This window comes from Homarus americanus, unplaced genomic scaffold (assembly GCF_018991925.1).
Source record: "Homarus americanus isolate GMGI-L3 unplaced genomic scaffold, GMGI_Hamer_2.0 scaffold29478, whole genome shotgun sequence".
Lineage (NCBI taxonomy): Eukaryota > Metazoa > Arthropoda > Malacostraca > Decapoda > Nephropidae > Homarus > Homarus americanus.
In genome coordinates, this window is record NW_024747997.1 from 652,313 (window position 1) to 676,601 (window position 24,289).

The following is a 24,289-nucleotide window of genomic DNA, read 5'->3' on the forward strand; positions in this document are numbered from 1 at the left end:
GTTATGAGTGAAGTTAGGACTGTTTTGGTTGTTCATAACACACGGTAAAAAAAAAGGCATGGCTATTTTGTATATGGGTAAGGTTTTAATAATGTCAATTCTTCATCCGGTAGGGAGCAGTAATCGACCAGAATGTTGATTATAATAAACGAAGACTACAGTTCTTTTCGTACGGATTCTTTTAATGTGAATATGTGGGATATAATTTGTGGTTCTGGAAACAGTTATATTTGTCTAAAAGACTCCGTGACTCTAATTCCTGAAAAGATATACCGCAAATCGAGAACCTTCCAGAACATCTTGAATCAGTCATCATCAGTAACAGTTTACGAAGCTGTGTTCTTCGCCATGATAATGTTGCAGAATACAAGTAATTTAATGAGCCGAACCGTAGAGGCGATGGAATGTTTATTTTGGCTTAAGATATACTAGTAATTTATTCGTAATTAAAAACTTAAGGGGTGATAATATATGTCCTACAGTTATGGAATTAAAACTGCAGATTAAATAAAACATTGTAGTGTTCCCTCTTTCCATAAGGTCCCAATCAACCCGGTATATAAAATATAACATACGTGCCTAAAAGAGAGCTCAGGTTCTCAACTGGCTCAGCCATGTTAATATTGTTATTATTATCCACTCTGTATCTGTGTTTTTCTGGCTAAATAAACTGTTTCAATTCAATTCAACTTAATTTCCATGTAATGCTGGCATTTATTGATAATATTTACCAGGTGCAAGATGGCCAGTGTTAAAAGTATATCATATGTACGGTCACTAAGCCATCATTAATTTTCTTTAAGTAGAAGCCTCAAAATGAACATAATGTGGACTTAAACTATAAGACTAGTGTCATTTACTTTAAGATAAGGTTGGTTGGTCCAAACAAATGATTTCATAGTTGTGTTCGCGGTACTTTCTAACATTCGTTATTGTGCTGGTCATCCATATGGGAGAGTGGGAACTGCAGTAAACGGACCATAAGCGACCATCTTGTGCTGAAGGGCTGCTGTCTCTCAGTTCAGTCAAAGTTTATAACACAACAAACCCAGCACAATGAGTGGCGACAAGGAGTTAGAGGCCATCCGCAATAAAAGGATGCAAGAGCTGCAGAGTATGCAGGTAAGAAGCTGGAGGGTTGAGGCCAGGTGGACGTAACTTGGGATTAGTCACCGTCCAGTCCTCGGCTGCACCAGGACAACTCGGCCCACACATTTTTGTTTGATTATTTTGTGGCAATCAACCACTGTTTATAATGAGAGTACTGTTTTTCTATGTTAATCATTGCTTTAAGAGGACCAGGATAAGAGTTTTTAGCCTAGTATTTAGTCCATGAAAAAAAAAGAATTTTTGGTCATTAGGTCAAGGTTGAGAATACTTTAGTATACTGTTACATCACTACAAAAAGCTCTTACCGCTGTATTTGGTAGATTTTCTTGGTAAATAATTACTAAATGTTTCTACTTGCAGAAATAGGGATAAAACAAAATAGTTCTGTTAGGTTAGAGGTCATGTTCTATGCATTGTCATTCCCATTTTTTATGGTAAAATTATCGTTTCGGTCATGCACCTATTTTCCAAAGGTCAGAATAGTTCAAAACACATAAAAAACCATCGAAAAAACAAAGTGTCAATCTAACCTAAATTCGCTGCTTGACCGAAACGAAAATAATACCTTTCTTATTTAGTACAGTATCGTGTAAATAACTCCGAAAATTTTGGTCATATTCTGCACGTTCCTTCTTGTGATAACCGTTTCCTTCACCTTTCCCAAATGACAGACAACCACGTGAGCTAGTTTAGTTTATCTGTGATGGAAGGCATTATGATAGCTGTCTAGTTCTGATTTGGGCCATAAAATGGGATATCAGGTTCAACTCTTAATTTTTGGTAATATAGCAAGTCCTTGCACATTGTAGGGGCAGCACCAGCAGCAGGAGGAGATGCAGCAGCAACAGCAGCAGGCAATCAATGGTCTTCTCAATCAGGTCCTTGACCAACAAGCCAGAGCAAGATGTAAGTAAATTTCAGTGATCGATTAGGTAAAACTACAACAATAACACCTCTAACTAATAGTTTTAAGGATTACGTGCAAAAAACACCTGTTACTGGAACTGATCACAGTTATGGAAATTTTTTTTTGTAATATCTTCTTTACCGGTGGTTTTCAAAACTTTTTTCGAGTGCGACCTAATTTTGAATATCCTGGAAACTTTGCAACCCATTGATTCAAATACTGTACAAAAAATTATCAAATCAAATTTATTGCCATATCAACTATCAATAAATAGAGTGGTTGAAGGCTCCTATTGTGTACTGCACTGGTGACAAATATATCCTGAGTAGGTAAAGAACAGAACCTAAATATTATTGGGACCAGTAGTAAGTTTATCCACTTGAACACGTTAACCCAATTTGTTGTGACTGACTGGCAACTGAAATCATTCTGAAGATGGTCTGTTGTGTGTAATTTTTTAAACCCCTGTAATCCAGTATTTCTCATAAAATATTCCTGGGAAATTGCAACCTATTAGTATTTATTTCTTGTATGCTGTAATCTTGCTTTTTTTTCACTCAGATTGTTAATTTCACCATGAATGACTTGTGACTAAAGAAAGGAATTTTATGCTCAGTACTGATTGTTCATACATGTATGCAAGTGTATCAGTGCCCAAATGTTGTACCCCATCTCTCCTTTTACTGCAAACATTATTATCAACTTATATCATCATCTAATTGTGGTGCAATATCTGCTTCTGTCACAATTTCAGTAGCAATGCAACATACCTGGGCTGACTGCTGAATGAAGTCCTGCAATGGGATTAAAAGACAGTAGCGGCAGTAACAGAGAAACTTGTTCACAACACAACTTACTGGGCTGTAATTTAAATAAAACCTCCTTTGAAATTCTTCACTGATGAGATGTATTGATATACAGGTGTGATCAGATTATATCTTAATAGTCAGTGCAGCACGTCTCCATGTTTCTAAGCATAAATTATCACCAAAAGAGTGATAACTGAACTTTCTTCAGTTTTATTCAATAAAGTTATCATACAAGTTTACAATTGGTTCTGCATGTATATAGACAATGCAGGTATACAGTGTACATACCCTGTGCAGGCTTACAATTAGTAGAATCACTAAAGTGGCAGTAGTGTTTTCCACCTCGATGGATTTTTTATTTTTATTTTTTTATTTATTTTTGCTGTGGTTAGAGGATCTTAAAGGATTTTACAGGATGAATACCAACAAATAGCTGCACAAAATATTTGCATTAGTACTACCTAATCATTCAAGAATTTATTACTCCCTTGTTATTTATTATGTGGATTCTTTTTGATAATACTTGATAAGAGTGGTTTGGCCTTAACAAACTGATGAAATTTCTCCATAGAAGATAAAAGGTTTCTTATTTTGAGAACATAAAAAAAAAATATGCAGGAGGAATCGGTTTTGTAAGATACAGGTACCAGTTTTGATGTACGAAATGGGTAGAGGAAGACAGCCAAACACAGCTTGGCCACCAAGGCCATGTTTAGACTATAAGTTTTTTCACAGGATTTTTTTTTTCCATTTTAGAAGAATAAAATAGGAAGTAACTAGTACAGTAGAAAGAATCCCGGTTATTAGGAGTCCAGGGAACCTGCACAAAAATGAAATAATAAAAATTCCTCCCAAATCAGCCATATTTATTACTATGATAAACAATAAACCTAATACATAGCATATCATAAAATACAATAGCACATATTTCATGTACAAAAAATAGCTCCTACACTTAAACCATCCTCTGGGTGACACGACCCACTTCAGCCAAGCAGTCAACCAGCTGACTCACAAACGTGTGGCTGCCACTCTGCGCTGAGTGTATGACATGACGTCACATCAGGAGGGAGTGCAGCCACACAGTTATAGTTCACCGCCTCCACACTCGTTCACTTCCCACCCATGTACAGTATTTTATAGTTTTTTATTGCATTTTATTTATTTCTAAGCCATATTAGAGTACAGTTTCTCCTCGACTTACGACGGGGTTCCGTTCTGACGACCAGGTCATAAGTCGAAAAGGCGAAAATAATACATAGAAATTCTAGAATGGGTGTCTCTTTTTCTTCTCAGCACCACAAGAACTCTCACTTTTACACTTGCCAGCCATTTTAAAGGGAATTACAAAAGAAAATTTTGTCGATACACAGAGCGATCACTAACGTCGGAACTCGAAAATATGTAATGTGTAAAATATTTTATACTACCATGGCCGTCGTAAGTCGAGGAGAGACTGTATTGTAATGATTTTATCATAAGTTTTATAGTTTCTTTACTTCATTACATGTAACGATATACGAGGTGGCTGGGCTGGCGAGTTGGCCATGCAGTTATAGCCCACCACCTCCACACACGTTCAGTTTCCACACACCCATGCTCTTCATTTTTCTTATATTTACAGTAGTTTTAACTTTTTTAAATTTATAGCCCACATTGTTTATATAGAGTGGAATGAGTGTTAAAGAAGTTAGTTTTTCAGTTAATTCTCAAATGAGCATATACTGTATAAGTACAGTAATTTGGAAACTCGTGAAAATTAACGAATTTGTGGAAAAACGGACTTCTGAGACACGAATTTGCAAGGCCAGCCTGTAGCACTGCACTGTAGGATTATTTGAGGGATCCTAAGAGTGAGGTTCAATTTAACGAAAAACTATATCTGGCACTTCTCAATTCTCATTGGTGCCGGATAACTGGGATATTACTGTACAGTAATCCCGTGTTTTTCGCGGGTACAGTGATCCCTCGGTTAACGAACGCCTCGGTTATCGAAATTTCGGTTAACGAATCATCTTCCATAAGAATCTTCAATTCGGTTAACAAACAAAAATTTGGTTCACGAAATTCTTACCAAATCATGCCAACATGTTTTCGCTTGCTCACCAGCTGGAATATTAGTCCGCCAATACAGTCATCGGTTCTAGGGCTTAAATTCATTCCCATTCGAATAAATATCAAGAAGGTTGTACTATTCAATAATTTTCCAAGTTTTATATTAAATATTTTAGAAATTTTAACACTTATTTAACATAATTGGAGTACAGGAATCTAGTTTTTGGTGCGCCAATCAGCCACTTGACTCACCCACCAAGGCGGTAGTTTGTATCTCTGGTAGTGGAGGTAACATCTTGCTTGTGGCTCTCTTGAACATAAACTATTTTTACGTTTTTACAGTACAAATATTGGTCATTCTGAAATTTATTTAACATATTGACAATACTGTATATAGTGTAGTGCAGTGTTGATTTAAAGAAAATAATCTTGAATTACACCTATTGAACTTAAAATTTTGTGGGTGAAATGATGGCATGAAGCATTGGGTGATTTCCACCCCCACTTCCTTCTCTTCTCCCTTCTCCTCCACCCCCACTTCTAATTTCCATCGTCATCAACCAGGACCCTTCTACATACACACCTCAAAGTAAGTGTACTTTACTGCATTTATTTTTACTTTGTATGTAATTTTCGGTGAGCTGGAACCAATTACCCCAAATCCCATTGAAACAATGGTTTTGGTTAACGAACGACCTTCTGGAATGAATTGTGTTCGTTAACCAAGGGACCACTGTATTACTTTCCTGAAACCCCCGCGAAAAGCCAAAACCACAAATACTCTTTTAGGAATCACTGTACCTGTGGCCACCAAACAGCTCAGGTAGGTCATGCACTTAACCACGCCATGCTCTCCACTCACGGCCCAGTGGTCACACTGATCACTGATGCATTGTACCGGCATTTACTAATATCATTATTTGAAACTAATCATATTGTAGTACAGTATAATACTGGAAAAAAACATAAACACAGTTATATACAAAAAATGTTTATTTACAAGTAAATAAAAATTATATTTCGCTGAGGTCAGCAACACCCGCATTGCCAGCCTCTCCCTGCTGTCCCGTCATCTGCCTGCCCTCACGCCAGCCAGCCAGTCCTCTTCCACCCACATTCCTCCACTTGAAGACTTGTATTCTGACAAATGAATTATCAGTCTTCACCACATCTCGAGCTATAGCTCATACCACCTCTGAGCTTGTCCAATAAAACTGTTTTTTCCATTAAGGTCCTCACTATTCACTTTAGAGTCTCTGCTAGTAATATTTGCCTTTGATGAGGCTGGCTTACATCCCGGAGCCACGTGGAATGCACGTGGGAGTAGAAACAGAAGAGGTAATCACAGTAGCGTTCACAGTACAGTAGGCATGTGTGGACTGAGGCTTCTCGGAGCAGTGGGTGTCTGAGGTGGGAAAGGGTGGCGTCTGTTTGCTGCACCGCACAAGGGAATATCGAAAATGGCGCAAAATTAAAATTTTTGTTTTAAAAAGCTATTTTATATACAGTCTCTCCTCGTCTTACGACAACCCGGACATACAATCGCCATGATCGTATAAAATATTTTTCACATTACCATACATATTTTCGAGTCGCGAAACGTTTGGTCGTAATGTGACCCCATATGACCGTGGGCTGGGCCGCCTCGTGGTGTACAGCATCCACGCCGTAGCCCACTAAGTTGTTGTTTGGCCGCCGTTGTTGCTGTTAGTGATTGCGCTGTGTACCAACAAAATTTTCGTTTGTAATTCCCTTTGAAATGGCTGGCAAGCGTAAAAGTGAGAGTTCTTGTGGTGCTGAGAAGAAAGAGACAGTTGATTACTTTTGAGATGAAAATTAAAATAATAATGCAATATGAAAATGGAAAAACGGTAGCAACCATTTCACGCGACCTTGGCTTCTCTCACTCGATGATATCAAAAATTTTGAAGGACAAGGAATGAATTCGTGAGGTGGTGAAAGCATCAGCATCTATAAAGGGAACAATAATAACGAAAAAAGGACAAGGTCCTCTTCATGAGATGGAGAAATTACTTGTGATGTGGATGGAAGATCAGCTGCAAAAGTGTGTACCCTTAAGCCTTCTAACTACACAGGCTTAGGCAAGAAACCTTTTCGAAAGCCTGAAAGAGCAGGCAGGAAATAAGTGCGACCAAAACTTCACAGCAAGTCATGGGTGGTTCCAAAGGTTTAAGAAACGTTACAATTTGCACAGTGTAAAGGTGAGTGGAGAGGCAGCAAGTGCTGATGTGGGTGCTGCTGAAGCTTTTAAGGGGGAGGAGGTAGATCGTGTCAGTGTGAAGGGAAATTATTTGCCTAATGTGGATAAAACTGGCTTATTCTGGAAGTGCATGCCAGAACAGACATACAGTACATCCACAAAGAGGCGAAAACCATGCCGGGATTCAAGGATCGAATCGCACTTCTGTTGAGGGGGAATGTAGCTGGTTTCAAGGTAAAACCCTTCATGATTATATCATTCAGAGAACCCAAGGGCTTTTAAAAATGTCAGCAAGCGCACACTGCCAGTGTTTTATCGCAGTAATAAGAAAGCATGGATGACCCTAGCATTTGAGGATTGGTTCCCAAGTTGTTTCATTCCATGAGCCAATTGTCTGCAACAAGGGATTGCATTCAAGATTTTATTAATTTTAGATAATGCTACGGGACACCCACCACACCTGGACGACCTGCACCTGATGTTAAGGTAGTCTACATTCCACCTAACACTACCTCTTATCATCAAACCCATGGATCAAGGTGCTATTGCTGCTTTTAAAGCATATTATTTACGTACGACCTTCTCTCACGCTATTGCTGCTACTGAAGGTGAGAAAACGCTCAGAGTTTTGGAAGGACTACAACATTTTGCAATGTACAAAGAACATAGCTGCTGTATGGGATGAGGTTACAGGTCAGTGCATGAATGGAATATGGAAAAAGGTCCTGAAAAGATATGTGAACAGTTTCAAAGGAAAGTGTAGCAGAAGAGCTAAGTAACGAGGATCTTATTGACTGGATGCACAGAAAATTGTAGAGGAAGAAGAGACAAAATGTAGAAGAAGAACCTGCATCCCCCAAAAAGTTTTAAGTGAAACAAATGGCAGAGGCATTTGCTACTATTAATAAGGGGATGCAAAAGTTGACACTGATCCAAGATGCACTTGCTTGCTACAACAGGAGATTTACAACGAAAAGAAAAGGGAAACTGTGCAGTCTAAATTGGAAATTTTTTATGAAGTCCTCCCACTGCTGTCTCCTCACGCCCCACCACTGTTGCCTCTTCACTCCCTAAAGATGATCCAATACCTTCAACAACCAAGTATGTTAGCCTGTGAAGAAAGCGAACTTGATGATCCACCCAGCCCTGTCTCCTCTGCGTCAATCAATTAATGTAGTCTCCACGCTTAATTAAAAAATTATTGAGGCCCTGTGTGCATTCAGCTGACTACATTAAAGGTAAGTGCACAGTAACACTAATAATTTTTCATTATTGATTACTTTTACTGTACTGTATTTCATTTTAGAATTTCTGTATTATTTTCGACTTATGACCAATTCGACCTACGACCTGGTCGTCGGGACGGAACCCTGTCGTAAGTCGAGGAGAGACTGTATATATAATTTTTGAGAGAGAGAAAAAAAAGAAAAGATAAAGAAACCTGCAAAAAACACGGGATTACTGTATCAGTATTTTAAATCGAGTCTGGTAGGTTAATTTTCTTAATTTATTAACAATAAATTTAGAAATTGTAGCAGTGGGAAAATAAACATGGTGGACTGAAGGTGGCTGCTCAGATGTTAAAACCTAAAAAAATCATAAAAGTGAAATGACAAAATGCATTCATCCAGCCATTTTTGTCTTGCAAGGTAAGAAGAGTTTTAGCTACGAAAGTAGAAATTTTGTTATGTTGTAGCTCATGTAGTACAGTATAAATAATTTTATCCGAAATTGTATAACCTGGAACATTTACTCAAAAGAAGTGGCTCGTGAAACCTTTCATCAAAGTTAAAACTGCCAAAAATCAGTTTTTAGGTTGCTCAATGGCAGTACCATCTCAGAATGTGAATTCTGGTCATCCATTGTATCGATTTTAAATCCCATCCATGTCTTAAAGGTGGTTCCATCCAATTATTATCCTGTAGCACAGTGACATAAAAACAAATTAATCCACTCTTTGTTTAACAGTAAACACAATCATGGTGGCAAAGCCAGAGAAAGGAAGACAGATGGAGTCCATTATTGTTCAGATGGCAACATCTGGGCAGATAGGTGGCAGGCTGTCAGAAAATGATCTCATTAGCCTGGTGGAAAGAGTTAATGCTCAAACTCAAAAAACTACTTCAGTTAAGGTTAGTTAAGACTTGTTGTGTCTGTAATATACAGTACTTTAATAATGTTTATTTGCCCCCTGCCTATATATTTCAACAGTGCATACTTTGACATTCTCCTTTGTATCTGATTGTCAGGCTGCTGTGAAATGGGTCATTTATCTCATATTCACCCAGCTCTGTAGTATAGTATGCTCCTTTCATAGAATGTGAAGGGCAATAATAAGGTTATTTCTCTGCTCAATAACCACAGCCTAAATATTTTTTTTAATTTGTATAATGTACTAAATTTCATTGCAGTCCATAATACATAGATCTTGCAGGGTTTTAGAATCTTCTTTTCAGCCTTGTTTGTGTATGATAATATTCATACAAGTTATTACTGTATATGTAGTGTCAGTAGCGGATCTAAACATCATATACTGTACAGTACTGTATATAAGTACAGTAGTATAGTAATCCATTCACTTTCTCAATTTTAAGTACCTGTACTCTAAGCAAACTATGGCAGTTCATATTTTCTAATTACAGTTAACCCTCACTTTACGCGGTTAATGTAACCCGGAGGGTACCGCGGAAAGCGAGAAACGCGTAAAGTGAATAACATAACATATGGGATTAATTGAAATGGAGTCCAGGCCGATCTCCAAACTCCACTTTTTGACGACACATAACTATGTTGTAGTAAAAATAACATCTTAATTTTATGATGGTACATGCACACAATTAATACTTAAGAAAATATACAGTCGCCAAGTTAATGTCCATTCAAATAATGGACAAGACTCCCTCCCCCTCTTCTCACACTACACTGCTGGCTCTTCCCTCTGAGAAATTTTGGGGGGAAAACCAGGTATAGTAATAAATAATACCTCAAACTAAAGTTAGGATAATATAATTGACATTGCTGGATTCCTTGTAAGACCAGGAATATTTTGAATATAAATGTCATATATTTTTCACAAAAGATAACATATTTACTCAGATTAAACATTACATCTAAAATTTGTATGTCTAATGCAAAATCTATGATGTTTATATTAAAAATGATCATCAAATTGTAAGAATTCCAGCAATGTAAATTATATTCTGGCCGGGTAATTTGTATGAATTTTATGAGCTAAAACAAATATCTTCTGTTAATAAAAAAAAAATATTCTTCACCACACTATCTGTCAATCAAAGTACCCCACCTGCCTTCCCCCCCTCTTCCAACCGCACGGTCAGTCCCAATTCTCCCTTCAAGAGAAAGAGTGGGCGAAAAAAATAAATTTTAACATTTTGTATTAAATAATACCTCAGATTAAAGTTAGGATAATATAATTGACATTGCTGGATTCCTTGTAAGACCAGGAATATTTTGAATATAAACGTCATATATTTTGCACAAAAGATAACATACTTACTCAGAGTGAACATTATATCTAAAAATTTTATGTCTAATGCAAAATATATGATGTTTATATTCAAAATGATCATCAAATTGTAAGAATTCCAGCAATGTAAATTATATTCTGGCCGGGTAATTTGTATGAATTTTATGAGCTAAAATAAAAATCTTCAGTTAATAAAAAAAAAAAATATTCTTCACACGGTAACAGATGGTCGGTCGCCGGTCCCTCCCTCCCTCCCCCCCACCCCCCACCAACGTCCCTACTAGATAAATGTGTGGGAATACCAGACTGTTTACCTTTTTAGTAATAAATAATAAATCAGACTAAAGTTAGGATAATATAATTGACATTGCTGGATTCCTTGTAAGACCAGGAATATTTTGAATATAAATATCATATATTTTGCACAAAAGATAACATATTTACTCAAGAGTAAACATTATATCTAAAATTTGTATGTCTAATGCAAAATCTATGATGTTTATATTCAAAATGATCATCAAATTGTAAGAATTCCAGCAATGTAAATTATATTCTGGCCGGATAATTTGTATGAATTTTATGAGCTAAATAAAAAAATTATACTTCACCCGTGTAAAGGGGTACACCCACCGCGGAATGTGAGCATCCTGGGTTCTGGCAGGGCACCGCGTAAACGTGGAATGTGGAACCGCGTAAAGTGAGGGTTGACTGTACAGTACTTGTACCCTTTGCTATACCAGGGAAGATAACAGGAGTTGTCGGCCAAAAACAAAAAAATACTGTATATGGGAAATTAAATTACCATTGAATAAATCTTTACTGTATATGATCCCTGTATCAGGGAAAAATTAAATATTAATTGGTCTTCATATCTCGCCTATAATTTAAGATACAGTACATATTTTTCTTCTTTGTAATCATGATTTTATGTTCTATAAATACACTGTAGTATTTGATATTCACTTAGCCAGCATTTTGGATCAAAAGTCACAGTTGTCATCCACAGAGATTTAAAGTTTCCTTTACCCGAAAAACAGAAAGGTTAACCCACTTGTATTTTTATAGGAATGTTAACTATAGAATTGATTTTTAAAGTCTGCTTTTGAAATTAAGTAAACTTAGGGTTGAAATTTTGCTGAGCTAATTGCCTTCATAACTTTTACAGTTTGACCGAAGGCGAGCTGCTCTTGATGACGATGGCGACTGGTAAAGAAGATAATTTCTGAACAATACGTTAATGGTTTTGTTATTATTGTGTGTAGTTTCAAGCAGCAGTTTTCTTGTGTTATTTTATTTGTCGTATGAAATTATGGTTTGTAATGTTTGTTGGTGCATAAACCTTAAACTTAAATCTTTACAAATATTAGGTATAAGTTAGCAGTTTTACACTGCATAATGTCAGACAGCTTAGGCAACTTACTATGTATGAGAATTAAGAACTTTGAAATTTATGGATGTAATTGTAAAACATTTCATCATCTAAATTTCTTGTTTGTCAGGAATGTTTGTTTATTTATCCAAATTGTTTGATTTAGGACTAAAATTTTTACAAATTTATTTGGAAATTTTTTTTGGGGTTAAAACCAATGACACTGATTGACGTCTACTTTAATATTTTTGTTAAAATGCTTTCAAATTGAATTTAACACTTCCAGAAAGATTGTACAATATACTGTAGTATATAGTGCCCCAGTAATTTCTGCAATGCAATATACTAACTGTCAATTTTATGAGTAAATCATACCACCAACATCTTTAATGACATAATTTTATTTTATAAATACAGTAAACCTTAATAATTTCAGATTTTTTTAGTGTATTTCCAAGACTTGTGACTATTGTACAACTATTAATGATTCGGGTAAAGTAAAAAAAATCTTGAATGTGTGTTATGAATTAAGATGATCCACACAGTGACCTCTCATATTAACTGCTTCTGTCAACTCACCATCCTTGTATTGTCTTTGCTCAGCCACATTAGGGTATATCCCTATAACTTTATTTGTGGTGACTTTCACCAAATGATTGTGTGGGATACTATACTGCACAAGCAAAATGCATCACAGCACCTCAGAACAGCTGATAATAATAAGCACAGCTAAGAGTGGAGTAAATGCAGAAGGGATTCAACAGGAATATGAACTGAAGCAGATCACTTATTGCAATATTATTAATCCTTTTACTCCAGGTTGCCACTTTTAATTTTTTGTTTGTCTGATGCCAGATGATTTTATCCAGCACAGAGACCCTCTTGTACCTGAGGGGTTAAGGATAAATGTGAAGTTGAAATTTGAAGAGATTTACTTTTTATAAAGCATGACTAGTTGGGGAAACTTGAGGATTTGAAGAGCACTTGTTGAAATAGCCAAGCAAAAGATGACTGAGGTGTTCCTGTGCATAATTTGAAACTTACAAGTGCTGCTGGAAACTTGGTACTGTACTGTATATTGAATTTCAATATACTGTGCAGTATTTCTAATTTGTATCATTACTGGGGTATCTGTAAGATATTGGCTGGTTACTTGTTCTTGGGGAGGGTGTACTAACATTGCTTAAATTCTCAATTATTAAATGTGTGTGTTTGGACTGGCTTTCCCCCAGTTTTTCTGGAATTGTGAGGGTTTACCAGTTAATGGCTTTGGACTTGTGAATTGTATCATGTGGATTATTGTGTCCATTTAACATGAAATAGCATTTATTTCTGTATGTCTTGCCGGTCTGTTCTACCTAATAAGTGGCAGCCACTTGTACATTCATTAGGAATTACAAGACTAGTGTCCATCCATGTCAAATTGAGGTTTTGTCCCAAAACCTCTCCATGTGTGGCCTTTAAAAAACCTTTGACTTTTTCAGTCTGCTCTGTGAGTAGCTTGTCTTGAAATGTCCATAATTCCTTTAACTGATTAGTGTTTTATATTGTAAAAAAATGGATAGATGTAAAAACACCCCTTATTTTTGTGTAATATATTTTTTTTTTTTTTTTACATGATAGTATTAAAAGCCTATGACCTGTAAAAGATAGTCAACCTGAAGATTCACAAGGTTAGCCAGTGTGTGCTATTGCTCACTTTATATTGTAAGTCTCTTGGTCGAGACAGCTTTGTTTATTAGTCAACCCTTTACAACAAATGTTTTTTTTTTTTTTCACTTAAGTTCCTGACACCTATATGTTTATATTAATATTATTTACAAAATCACTGTATGTGTGCATCTGCAATTAACTTATTTGCTTTATGAATTCACATTTATATATATTATACGGTCTTACTGAATTTGATATTTTGTCTAAGGACTATTATACTGTAACTAAAAGTTAAGAGTTAGTCATGAGATAATATATTATCAAATATAATATATTTTATCTTCACTCGGAAAAGTTCACAGTTATATCTTCAATAAACTGTTAGATAACATTTGTAAGTGCTCTTTGCCTCTCCAGGGTAAAATGCCCTACATGACAATAAGTCATGACAGGAAAGGGTGTACTATGTTCTCAGCTCTGGTTAAATACTTGGGAACTAGGTCTGCTGCTTCCACACCATATTGTAAAATTTTGACACAAACATTTTATCATTGCTATATTATAATATTTTGCTTCAAATGATATTAAGGAAAAAGAAGTGCCACTTACTTAAGAATAAAATTTTAATTTGCAGTGGTGTTTATGTTTTAATGGTCTTGCATAGTCCTTTTCTCATAGAAGTGTGGTGCAAGTTCAAGAAGCCACGCAGGATCTATCACTGTCAGATCGCGCATGAACATTTGTGACGTGTGCAGTACCTCCTGGAACAATACCCTGGAAGTACACACAATGATAATCAATAATTCAATGGTAAATTTGTCACTTCAGATATACCAAAACTTGCCATTTGGGATACAATTTCATGAATTGCAGGACACGGCTTTGAAATGTTGGGTAAAATACTAAAAAGTACACCAAACAAACCTTATTCATATTTTTGGCATCTTAGTTTGTGATGGTAGTGTTGTTTTCGGTGTTCAGATGAGGAGGGACCCATAAGCTTGAAAGCGATTCCTAACCTTTTTACAGGTTAGGTAAGATTTTCAAAGGTTAAGAATCGCTTTCAAGCTTATGGTTCCCTCCTCATCTGAACACCGAAAACAACACTAATACTGACACATTCCTTGATAAGAGAGACGAGTTTGAAACACTACTGAGGGTGCACCAACCCGATATAGTAGGAGTTGTAGAACTGTTGTACAAGAATAGGAGAATCGACCCAGAGGAATGTGAGTTCAGTATTGACGGATATGACTTATTTACGAACCTTTCTCAAATAACTTGCAAGAGGGGTGTGTTATCTATGCTAGGCAAGACCTTAGAGCAAGCCAGGTGAGGGTGCAGGGAGAGGATGTTTTTGAAGAATCCAAGTGGTGTAAAATTAAATTAAAGGGAGGAGACGTACTTATTATCGGGTGTATCTACAGATCCCCAAACTGCAGCTTACCAAACCAAAAGAACTTAAGAGCCTTATTAGACAATGCAGTGAGGCTCAATCCTAGCCACCTCCTTATCATGGGGGACTTTAACTATGGCGACAAATGAGTTCACGCCAAATGACGTAAATGACCCCACTACTCTTTTTGTAGAAATTCTGAGAGATAATCTTCTGTTCCAACATGTGAAAGACCCGCCGTATTACAGAGGGGAGCAAACACCCAAGCCACTTGACCTCATCATAACAAACGAGGAGGATATGGTGGCCAAACTGGAACATCTAGCCCCAGTTGGCACCAGCCACCATGTAATGCTGTCCTTCAGGTTTAACTGTTACTCAGTTCATGACAAAACCAGGTCAAGGTGGAAATATTGCAAGGGAAATTACGACTGGATGAGGGGTATCTACTGGCCTGACTCACTAAGGCATAAGAATGCAGACACTACGCTAAATTTCATAGCTAGAAAAGTGAACCATTTGATCGAGAAATACATACCCAAGACCAAACCCAGTGCCTCTAGGAATACAAGGAGATTGCTACACATGAACCATGTGACGGTCGACAAAGCTAAGAAGAAAACCCAGAAATTCAAGACGTGGGTCAGGTAAAACGATGAGCAGGACAAGAAGATGTATACAAGAGCCAGGAACCAAGCAAAGTCAGAGTGTAGAAGGGCCGAAAAGGAGTTCTAGAGGCTGGTTGCAAGCGAGGTCAAGTCTAACCCAAAGGCGTTTTACCGCTATGCAAAGTCGAAATTTAAAACGTGAGTAGGAATATCGGACCTGAGGCTTGAATATGGTAGTTACGCAGATTCTGACCAGGACAAAGCTGAGGCATTGAACAGCTTTTTTTTCCACGGTGTTCACGAGAGGATGCGAACAATCTTCCTGTGTTTGAGGACAGACAGTACGACACAGCACTGACCCACATTGTGTTCACAGAAGAGGTTATAAGATCAAAGCTAAAGGTTCATAAGAGTCCCGGACCTGACATGGTGCATCCCAGAGTGCTAAGGGAGTTGTGCAACGAGCTTGCTGAGCCCCTGAAGATCCTGTTCAGTAAATGCCTGTGATTGGAAAATGGCTTATGTTAGTCCTATCTTCAAGAAGGGAGAGCGTCACACCACGAACAACTATAGACCAGCATAATATGAAAGTACTTGAGAAATATACAAAACAACCCTGTAAATGGTTGCCAACACAGTTTTATGCCAGGGCGCTCCTGTTTAATAAAATTACTCCAGGTACTGGATATTTGGACCCAAATTCTGGAACAGGGTGGTAATATTGACAATATTTACCTAGAGTTTGCCAAGGCTTTCGACAATGTACCCCATGAAAGGCTGAAAATTAAACTGGAAGGGTATGGGATTCGGGGAAATGTCCTAGCGTGGATCAGAGACTTTCTCCATGACCGCAAGCAGTGTGTGGTAATTAATGGCACCAAATCATCATGCGTACCCGTCACTAGCAGGGTACCACAGGGCAGTGTATTGGGTCTGTTTTTGTTTTTTTTAAACAGGCATTATCCCACCTGGGCACAGGTCATGTTATGAACCACATCAAGGCCTGCTGGACAAAAATATAATAAAATAATAATAATAATAACATTAATAACACTTAATACAAATAATAATAATAATAACAACAATACTGTAATAATAATAGTAATAAAGAGCCATAAAAAAGAAAAAAAGGTCAATAGTGAGAAACAATATATGTATGTTGTGTTGTCAAAGTAAGAGAAACAATTGAGACCCTGCAATTGTGTGTAAATGAGGCAGAAAGTCAGATCAACAACCTGGGACTTGGTTAAAATTTTTGTGGTGCCATATGGCAGCAGGGTCTACCATTAGACAACACAGTATGCTTCCAATATCTTCCCAGGCGGTAGTACCTCCCTGTTTGATAGCTACCGACTACCTCACAAATAACCAGAAACAAATTTATTGAAAATGTGAGTCTACCCTCAAGTCCGTGCTTTATATTTTATTAATATAATCTTTTTCTTTATATTTTTAATATATTTCTTATTCCCCCCAGCCCTGTTGTGGGTCGATGACCTGTGCCCAGGTGGGCTATTCCCCGTAAAAAAATAAAAATATATAGTTGTATACAGTCTGCGCAGAAGGTTAGTTCGTCTGCTGAAAAAAAATGCATATTTACTGTTGTTATATAAATAAAGTCAAGTAACACTTACCACTTCAATTAATACTTTGTAATGTAATATACAGTCTCTCCTCGACTTACGACATATTCGACTTATGATAACCCGAACATACGACGGCCATGGTCATATAAAATATTTTTCAAATTACGTATTTTTGAGTCACAACGTTAGTGATCGCGCTGCGTACTGACAAAATTTTCGTTTGTAATTCCCTTTAAAATGGCTGGTAAGCGTAAAAGTGAGAGTTCTTGCGGTGCTGAAAAGAAAAAGAGACACCCATTTTAGAATTTCTTTGTATTATTTTTGCCTTTTCGAGTTACGACCAATTCTAGAGTATATGTACGTATATATAAATATATAGTGATTTAAGGGCGATATAGGGGAACTTTAGGAGTGTTTCTGACTTTATGCATTTTTTGGCTTTACTTTGTATGTACTTTTCTGTGAGCTGGAACCAATTACCCAATATCCCATTGAAATAATGGATTCGGTTAGCGAACCACTCTGTGGAATGAATTGTGTTCATTAACCGAGGGACCACTGTATACTGTATATATAATTTTTTTCTTCTCTTTTTTACTGGGAATAGCCCACCTGGCCACAGGTCATTGACCCACAGGGCCTAGGGGAGAAAACATAAGAGTAAAAAAGAACACAGTCGTGGCGTGACCACATAAGAGGACAGACGTGCCCATAGGTGCTCTTGACTTCCCGATCGTCTCACAAAGGGCCCCTCAGCCGGCAAGTTTTTGCCAGCATGGGGGGTCGACATAAACGTCACAGAAGAGGCCCTCTCATGAACGCAGACATCTCTGATATGGATGCCATTACCAACTCGCCTGGTCATACTGAATCCAACACCCTTCAAGAGTCAGACCCCAGTGATTATGACAGTAACGGTAATGTTTCTATGGGAAACACTAGCCGCAGTGGAAACACCAATGCCACAGACCCTATCACCCTGCCCTCTGCCAACCAGCCAAGTAAGCTGAATCTGCACTTCCCCAAGGATTCACTGAAAACCGTAGAAGAATGGTTTAATTAGATGATGAAGTACTGCAGACAACATGGTCTCAACATTCAATTCCGACAAGGTAAGAACCGGAACTTTATCAAGTGTCAGACTCCTGAAGTCTATGAAACACTTAGTACTGTTGGCTTTGACGGGGTTGTCCTGGTGCCCCCCCATTAGACGCTGATGAATGTTGCCACATCCTATACGCTGACATCGAAGATGCGCGTGACTTTAATTCTAGTATACTCAGTATACGTCGACAATACTTGGGGAACACCCCACAAGCTGCTGTCATTGTCAAGTGGAAGGGAAGGGAATGCCCAACCACTGTGGAGGCCCACCCAATCCTCCCTCCACTTTATGCAGAACCCTATCAACCCGGGCCTGCATATTTTTTTTTTTTTTTTTATGGGATAGCCCACCCGGGCACAGGTCACTGACCCACATCAGGGCCTGGGGAGCGAAAATATAATAATAATAATAATAATAATAATAATAATAATAATAATAATAATAATAATAATAATAATAATAATAATAATTCAGTTTAGTAAAATTTATAATAAAAAATAAAAAATAAAAAATAAAAATAATAAAATAATAATAATAATAACAACACTGCAATTATAATAATAATAATAATAAAGAACAATAAAGAAATACAAAAAATTAAAAAAAAAGATCAAGAGTGAGAAACAATATATGTATGTTGTGTTGTCAATGGTAAGAGAAACAATTGAAACCCTGCAATTGTGTGTAAACGAGGCAGAAAGTCAGATCAGCAACCTGGGACTTGGTCACAATTTTTTTGATGCCATATGGCTGCAGGGTCTACCATTAGACAACACATTATACTTCCAATATCTTCCCAGGCGGTAGTGCCTCCCTGTTTGGTAGCTGCCTACTACCTCATTGGGGTCACACCTTCACTGCCTGCTGCCGACGTGATGGTCCCAGATGTCGCTTCTGTTCACATAACCATAACTCCACCGCCTGTGCCCAGAAAATCAAAGACCACCTTAATAGGGGTGGTGTGAGCTATGTAGTTGATCTCAGGTGTTGTAACTGTGGCGGCCGGCACAATGCTGACTCATGGCAATGCTCCAATCGCCCGTCTGTCCCAGGGGAAAAGCCTCCCTGAAGGCCGTGTCTACTACAATGCCCTCCCCCCCAGTCTATCGGGCCGCCTCCCTCTGCCTCCAGCAATGCCTTCTTCAATAACACCTGCCCCTGCCTGGCCTCACCTGGCTGCAACACAGCAGTCCCGACCGTCTCCTAACTCAACTACTACTGGGCCTCCTCCCAGTCTCTACTCTGACACTGTCAGGCCTTGTGCTCCCACCGGTACCCCCCACAATCCCCCTCCAGTGACATGACACAGATCATATCCCTCTTCCAAGAATTTACCAACCATATTGAAAAACTCTTGGTTACACTCTGTACCACCATCTCCTACCTACTCTTGCCCTCTGTTGCCACCCAGTCACTCCTCTCTTCTGGTTTGACACAAGCTGGTAGTCCCCCTGTGAGCCCCCCCTGCTCACGGCCTACTCCACCGCCGGTGGCCTTCACTACTGGTGTAGCGCCTACCGGGCCTGCCCTGGTGTGTCCTGCTGCCCCCGAACGAAGTCTTGCCTCATCTTCACAACATGTGGTGCCTCAACCTGTCCTCCACCCACCGCAAGCCGTGCCCGCTCCTGTGTCTGTGCTGTCTCCACCAGGGCTACCGATTGGACCTGAGGACACCACCCCCGGCTACCAGTACCCCACTGGCATGTCGATGCACACGCCATCACAATCACACTAAAAGTTATGTCCCTCAATATTGTCAATGCCTATGTGCCTCCCTCCTCCCCTACTGTACCTGTCCCACCACACCATATCACCTCCACCCCCTCTGTACTTTGCCATGCCTAGTACATTGGCAACCCTGAGCCTGGTCCCACTGTTTGTAAACTTTGTGGTCAACCTGAATCTCACACCCTCTCTCACTACATGCTCACTTGCCCTATGACCTCCTCCTACAGGTCCCCAACCATTACCAACACCTCTTCCCTCCCAGACCAGATATCCCTCCTCCTAGTGACAGGCCTGGCACTTGACATTATTAGGGACCTGCCACACTTTGCCATAAACAGATAAATTGTACCGGGAATTTTCCCCCCACACAATCATCATTCTGTCACTTTATATAACTTGCTGACAAAACCCATGACCCATCAGGCTTTTAAGCCCTTAATGCATGACTCATAAAGGCAAGCATGAACTGCGCATGCTTCTCAGATGGGCGCTGTAAACGCTTCTGCACTTCACCTTGCACAGGATATAAGGGGGTGCCCAATAAACTAGCCCCCTGGGGGCAATCTAAAAAAAAATAACCTAAAAAAGAAATTAAAAATAGAAAAGAAGATTATATTAAACTACACCATGAAGAAGCCGGAAAACCATCTTTTTGAAGTGAGACAGATTGTATGAGTATGGAAACACAGAAGGAGGCAGAGCATTCCACAGTTTGGCTGTGTGAGGAAAGAAGGATGCACTATAACAGGTTATTCGGATTATTCGAGCGTGACCGACATCTACAGAGAAATGGTGGGCACCGTGGGTAAGACGCGTGTTACGAGCCCTTGGCTTTGCCAGCTGTACACCGAACATTGTCCGTTAAAGTATTGTACCTTTAAAAGAGAAAGAGTGAAGCAACATTGCGGCGAAGAGAAAGGGAAGAGAGATTATGAACTAAAGGAAGAGAGTTAATAAGACGAAATGCCTTTGAGTCCACCCTATCTAACAGTTGGACGGAAGAGCCACCCCAGATATGAGAGCAGTACTTCAAGTTAGGAAGAATGAATCCCTTATAAACTTGAAGCAACTGCTCAGGAGTGAAGTAGCTATGGCATCTGTACAACATTCCCAGCTTTCGGGAGGCAGCTTTAGCAATGTTGTGGATGTGTGGTTTCGATAACATATTAGGGGAAATTGTGAGGCCTAGCATATCTATTTTAGAATTTGGCAGAGTGATTGGTGGGAGATCATCTAATCTGGAAAGTGTAATTGATAAATACTGTGTTTTATTACTATTGAATTTAACCAAGTTTCTACCTCCTCATTTGTAGTATTTTCCCTCTACTTCAAAGCCCTGCCCACTCTGAACAATAAATGTTGTTGGTAATAGGGAAGGGGGGGGGGGTGTCATATCTCCATAGCAGGTCAGATTCACCTGAAACAACACAAAATACACCACGAAAACCTATTTTCTTAGTAGTTTCTGTGGGCGACAAAAAACAAATTTTTATCCAGGATTTTGCTGTATCATAATTATCACCACTCTTTTATAGCCTTTTCCATGCTTGCATGGATTAGCTGTAATGCCTAATAGCAGGGTGATTTTATTTTATTTTTTATTTTTTTACAGTGATTAGCCCACCCGAGCATAGGTCACTGACCCACATCAGGGCCTGGGGGGCGAAAATATTATAGTAGTAGTAGTCACCGTAACCTAGCTCTCGATGCTGCACATAGGAGGAACGAGAACGACAAGAGAAGGGCATATGGGGAGAGAATTCAAAACGTTGATCAAGGCAGCTTCACTCCTCTAGTGTTCACAACCTCTGGTGGGATGGGACCAAGTGCAAGATATTTCTACGCCAGACTCGCGGAGGTGATCTCCGAACAGAAGCAGCAGCCAAGAAGTTACGTTACAGCCTGGATGAGATGTCGACTGTCTTTCTCTCTCCTTCGGTCGGCTTTGCTCTGCCTCAGGGGAACGAGAGCTTCTGCCCCAATTCCGACAACTGCTGCAGATATTGACTATGAGGCTACAGTCACTGAATGCCGCATAGATCTGCGGCTCAACTAATTCAACACAGATAGGATAGCTACTTATGTATTAGGATATTTAATATTAAGGTAATTAAATGGTGGCGAAGGTGTGGCTATTGGGGGAGGCTGGAGGCCACGTTTAAAAAAAAAAAAAAAAGTAGTAGTAGTAGTAATAATAATAATAATAATACTAATAATAATAATAATAATAATAATAATAATAATAATAATACTAATAATATTATTTAAAAATAATTAATAAAAATAGATACAAATTATAACCAAAAAATAAAAATTCTAATAATAATAGCCATAAATAAATACACAAACGAAAAAATAAATCAAGAGTGACAAACGGTATACAGTATGTTGTGTAGTCAATAGTAAGAGAAACAACTGAAACCCTGTAATTGTGTGTAAATGAGGCAGAAAGTCAGATCAGCAACCTGGGACTTGGTCAAAATTTTTGTGATGCCATATGGCAGCAGGGTCTACCATTAGACAATACATTATGCTTCCAATATCTTCCCAGGCGGTAGTACCTCCCTGTTTGGTAGCTTTCTACTACCCGGTTGCCATTAGCCAAGTTTATTCGCTGAAGCCCTTGCTATCACCAACCCACTTTTACAGAGAGAACTGGGCATTAAATGTAGGACTTCCAAGTACTGTACCCTCTTAGCTGGCAAGGCAAAGTTATGGGGAACCTGGCTAATTATCTAAGTAGTGGAAAGTGAATGAAGGTCCCATAGGCCGGATGTCTCATTAGGGACAGTGAGTACAGTATTTAGTCTCAACACATAAGGAGGTAATGTACCTGGCACTCCACTTCACTTCCTGAACTGCAGTTATGTACACATCACTGGGTTAACTGAGGGTTCCCCATGTGTGAATCAGTGACCTTTAGACAAACACTATATCCATTTGGCTATGACAACTCATAAGTTGTAGTAAAATCAACTTCCCAATTCATGAATTTATAATGTGCATAAATTAGCCCCAATATCATTAACTAATTCCGTAATTAAAAAATAATGGAATGACAAACCATTGTGGTTGTGTTTCAGTGTAGAGAACAGATGATGGATGAATGTGCAGTGGTTGGTTTCCTCTCACAGTGTGATAAAAGCCTGAGTGATGGAGGAATGCTGCATTTGGGAACATGCCAGCTGTGATGCATCTGCACACTGCATCTATTCCACCTGTTAGTAAGAGATACAAGTAATTAAATATTTTTCATATTATTAAGAGCAATGCTCACTATGTAATGATAATGACTCACAAACACTGATATGCTACATCACATGAGCTTGGGACTGGACTGGGGTAATATTTTTTTTACAAAATGAAATGCAATTCTAGTTACAGTAAGTCCTCACTTAACGTCAGCCCGCTTAACGTTATTTCGGTACTACGTAGCTAAACTTTAGAGACCAAAAATTCACTTAGCATCCCGGTGATCCGATACTACATCTTTTGCGTCATCACAGATTGCTTTCTACGGCGCTCTTATATGGCCACGCTACTCTCTCTCAGCTTGGCGCGCTGCCCTCACTCACAGAATGTCACAGCATCCCCAAGCGACGTCAAGCCAGTCTCTGTTATGATCTCACATCATTCGTGTACTTAACTGCTTTTTGCTGTAAAACTGTACTCTAACCATTCGAAATGGCTTCCAAGTGCCCATCAAGTGCTACTGATGCTAGTGTAGTGAAGAGGCAAAGTAAGACCATTACCCTCGCTACAAAAATGGATGTATTAACCTGATTTGAAAAAGGGGAATGTGCTGTGGACATAGCAGCTGTGCTTGGTCTAACCCCCACAACAGTGAGTACTATACAGACCAACACTGACAAGATTAAGGTTAGTGCTGGAAGTGGTTCTTCTCTGAGTGCTACTAAGACAACTCGTACTAGAAGCACTGTGATAGAGAAGGTGGGAAAGATGCAGGCTATGTGCATGGAGGACCAGAATCAACGCAATGCCCCTGTGAGCTTTATGGTTATCCAGCATAAGGCCAGATCCTTGTTTGACGACATAAAGGCAGAAGAGGGTGAAGGATCGAAGGAAGAGACCTTTACGGCCAGCCGAAGCCGGTTTTAACGATTTAAGCGCAGGTATAACTTCCACAACATCAACATGACTGGTGACGCTGCCAGTTCAGATACGGTTGCTGCCGAGACATTCCCGCCTGAATTCAAGCAGATTAACCAGGAAGGAGGCTACTCATCAAAGCAAG

The 24,289-nt window shown here is 38.8% G+C and overlaps 2 protein-coding genes across 3 annotated transcripts in view; one reads left to right on the forward strand and one right to left on the reverse strand.

The window, feature by feature from the left end:
- Positions 1-954: 954 nt before the first annotated feature.
- Positions 955-14,244, forward strand: LOC121879976 (programmed cell death protein 5-like). The gene is made up of 4 exons (XM_042386856.1): positions 955-1,122; positions 1,920-2,016; positions 9,071-9,234; positions 11,755-14,244. The coding sequence occupies exons 1-4, from the start codon at positions 1,057-1,059 to the stop codon at positions 11,797-11,799; spliced, it is 372 nt and encodes a 123-aa protein (XP_042242790.1). The 5' UTR covers positions 955-1,056; the 3' UTR covers positions 11,800-14,244.
- The window catches only part of LOC121879975 (probable ATP-dependent RNA helicase DHX35), a 46,443-nt gene continuing 36,370 nt past the window's right edge, over positions 14,217-24,289 (reverse strand). For both annotated transcript variants that reach the window (XM_042386854.1, XM_042386855.1), the window contains exons 13-14: positions 23,099-23,252; positions 14,217-14,385 (exon numbers count right to left, since the gene is read on the reverse strand). In XM_042386854.1, the coding sequence (XP_042242788.1) occupies positions 14,259-14,385; positions 23,099-23,252 (281 nt within the window). In that variant the 3' untranslated portion in view covers positions 14,217-14,258. The remainder of the gene's footprint in view (positions 14,386-23,098; positions 23,253-24,289) is intronic.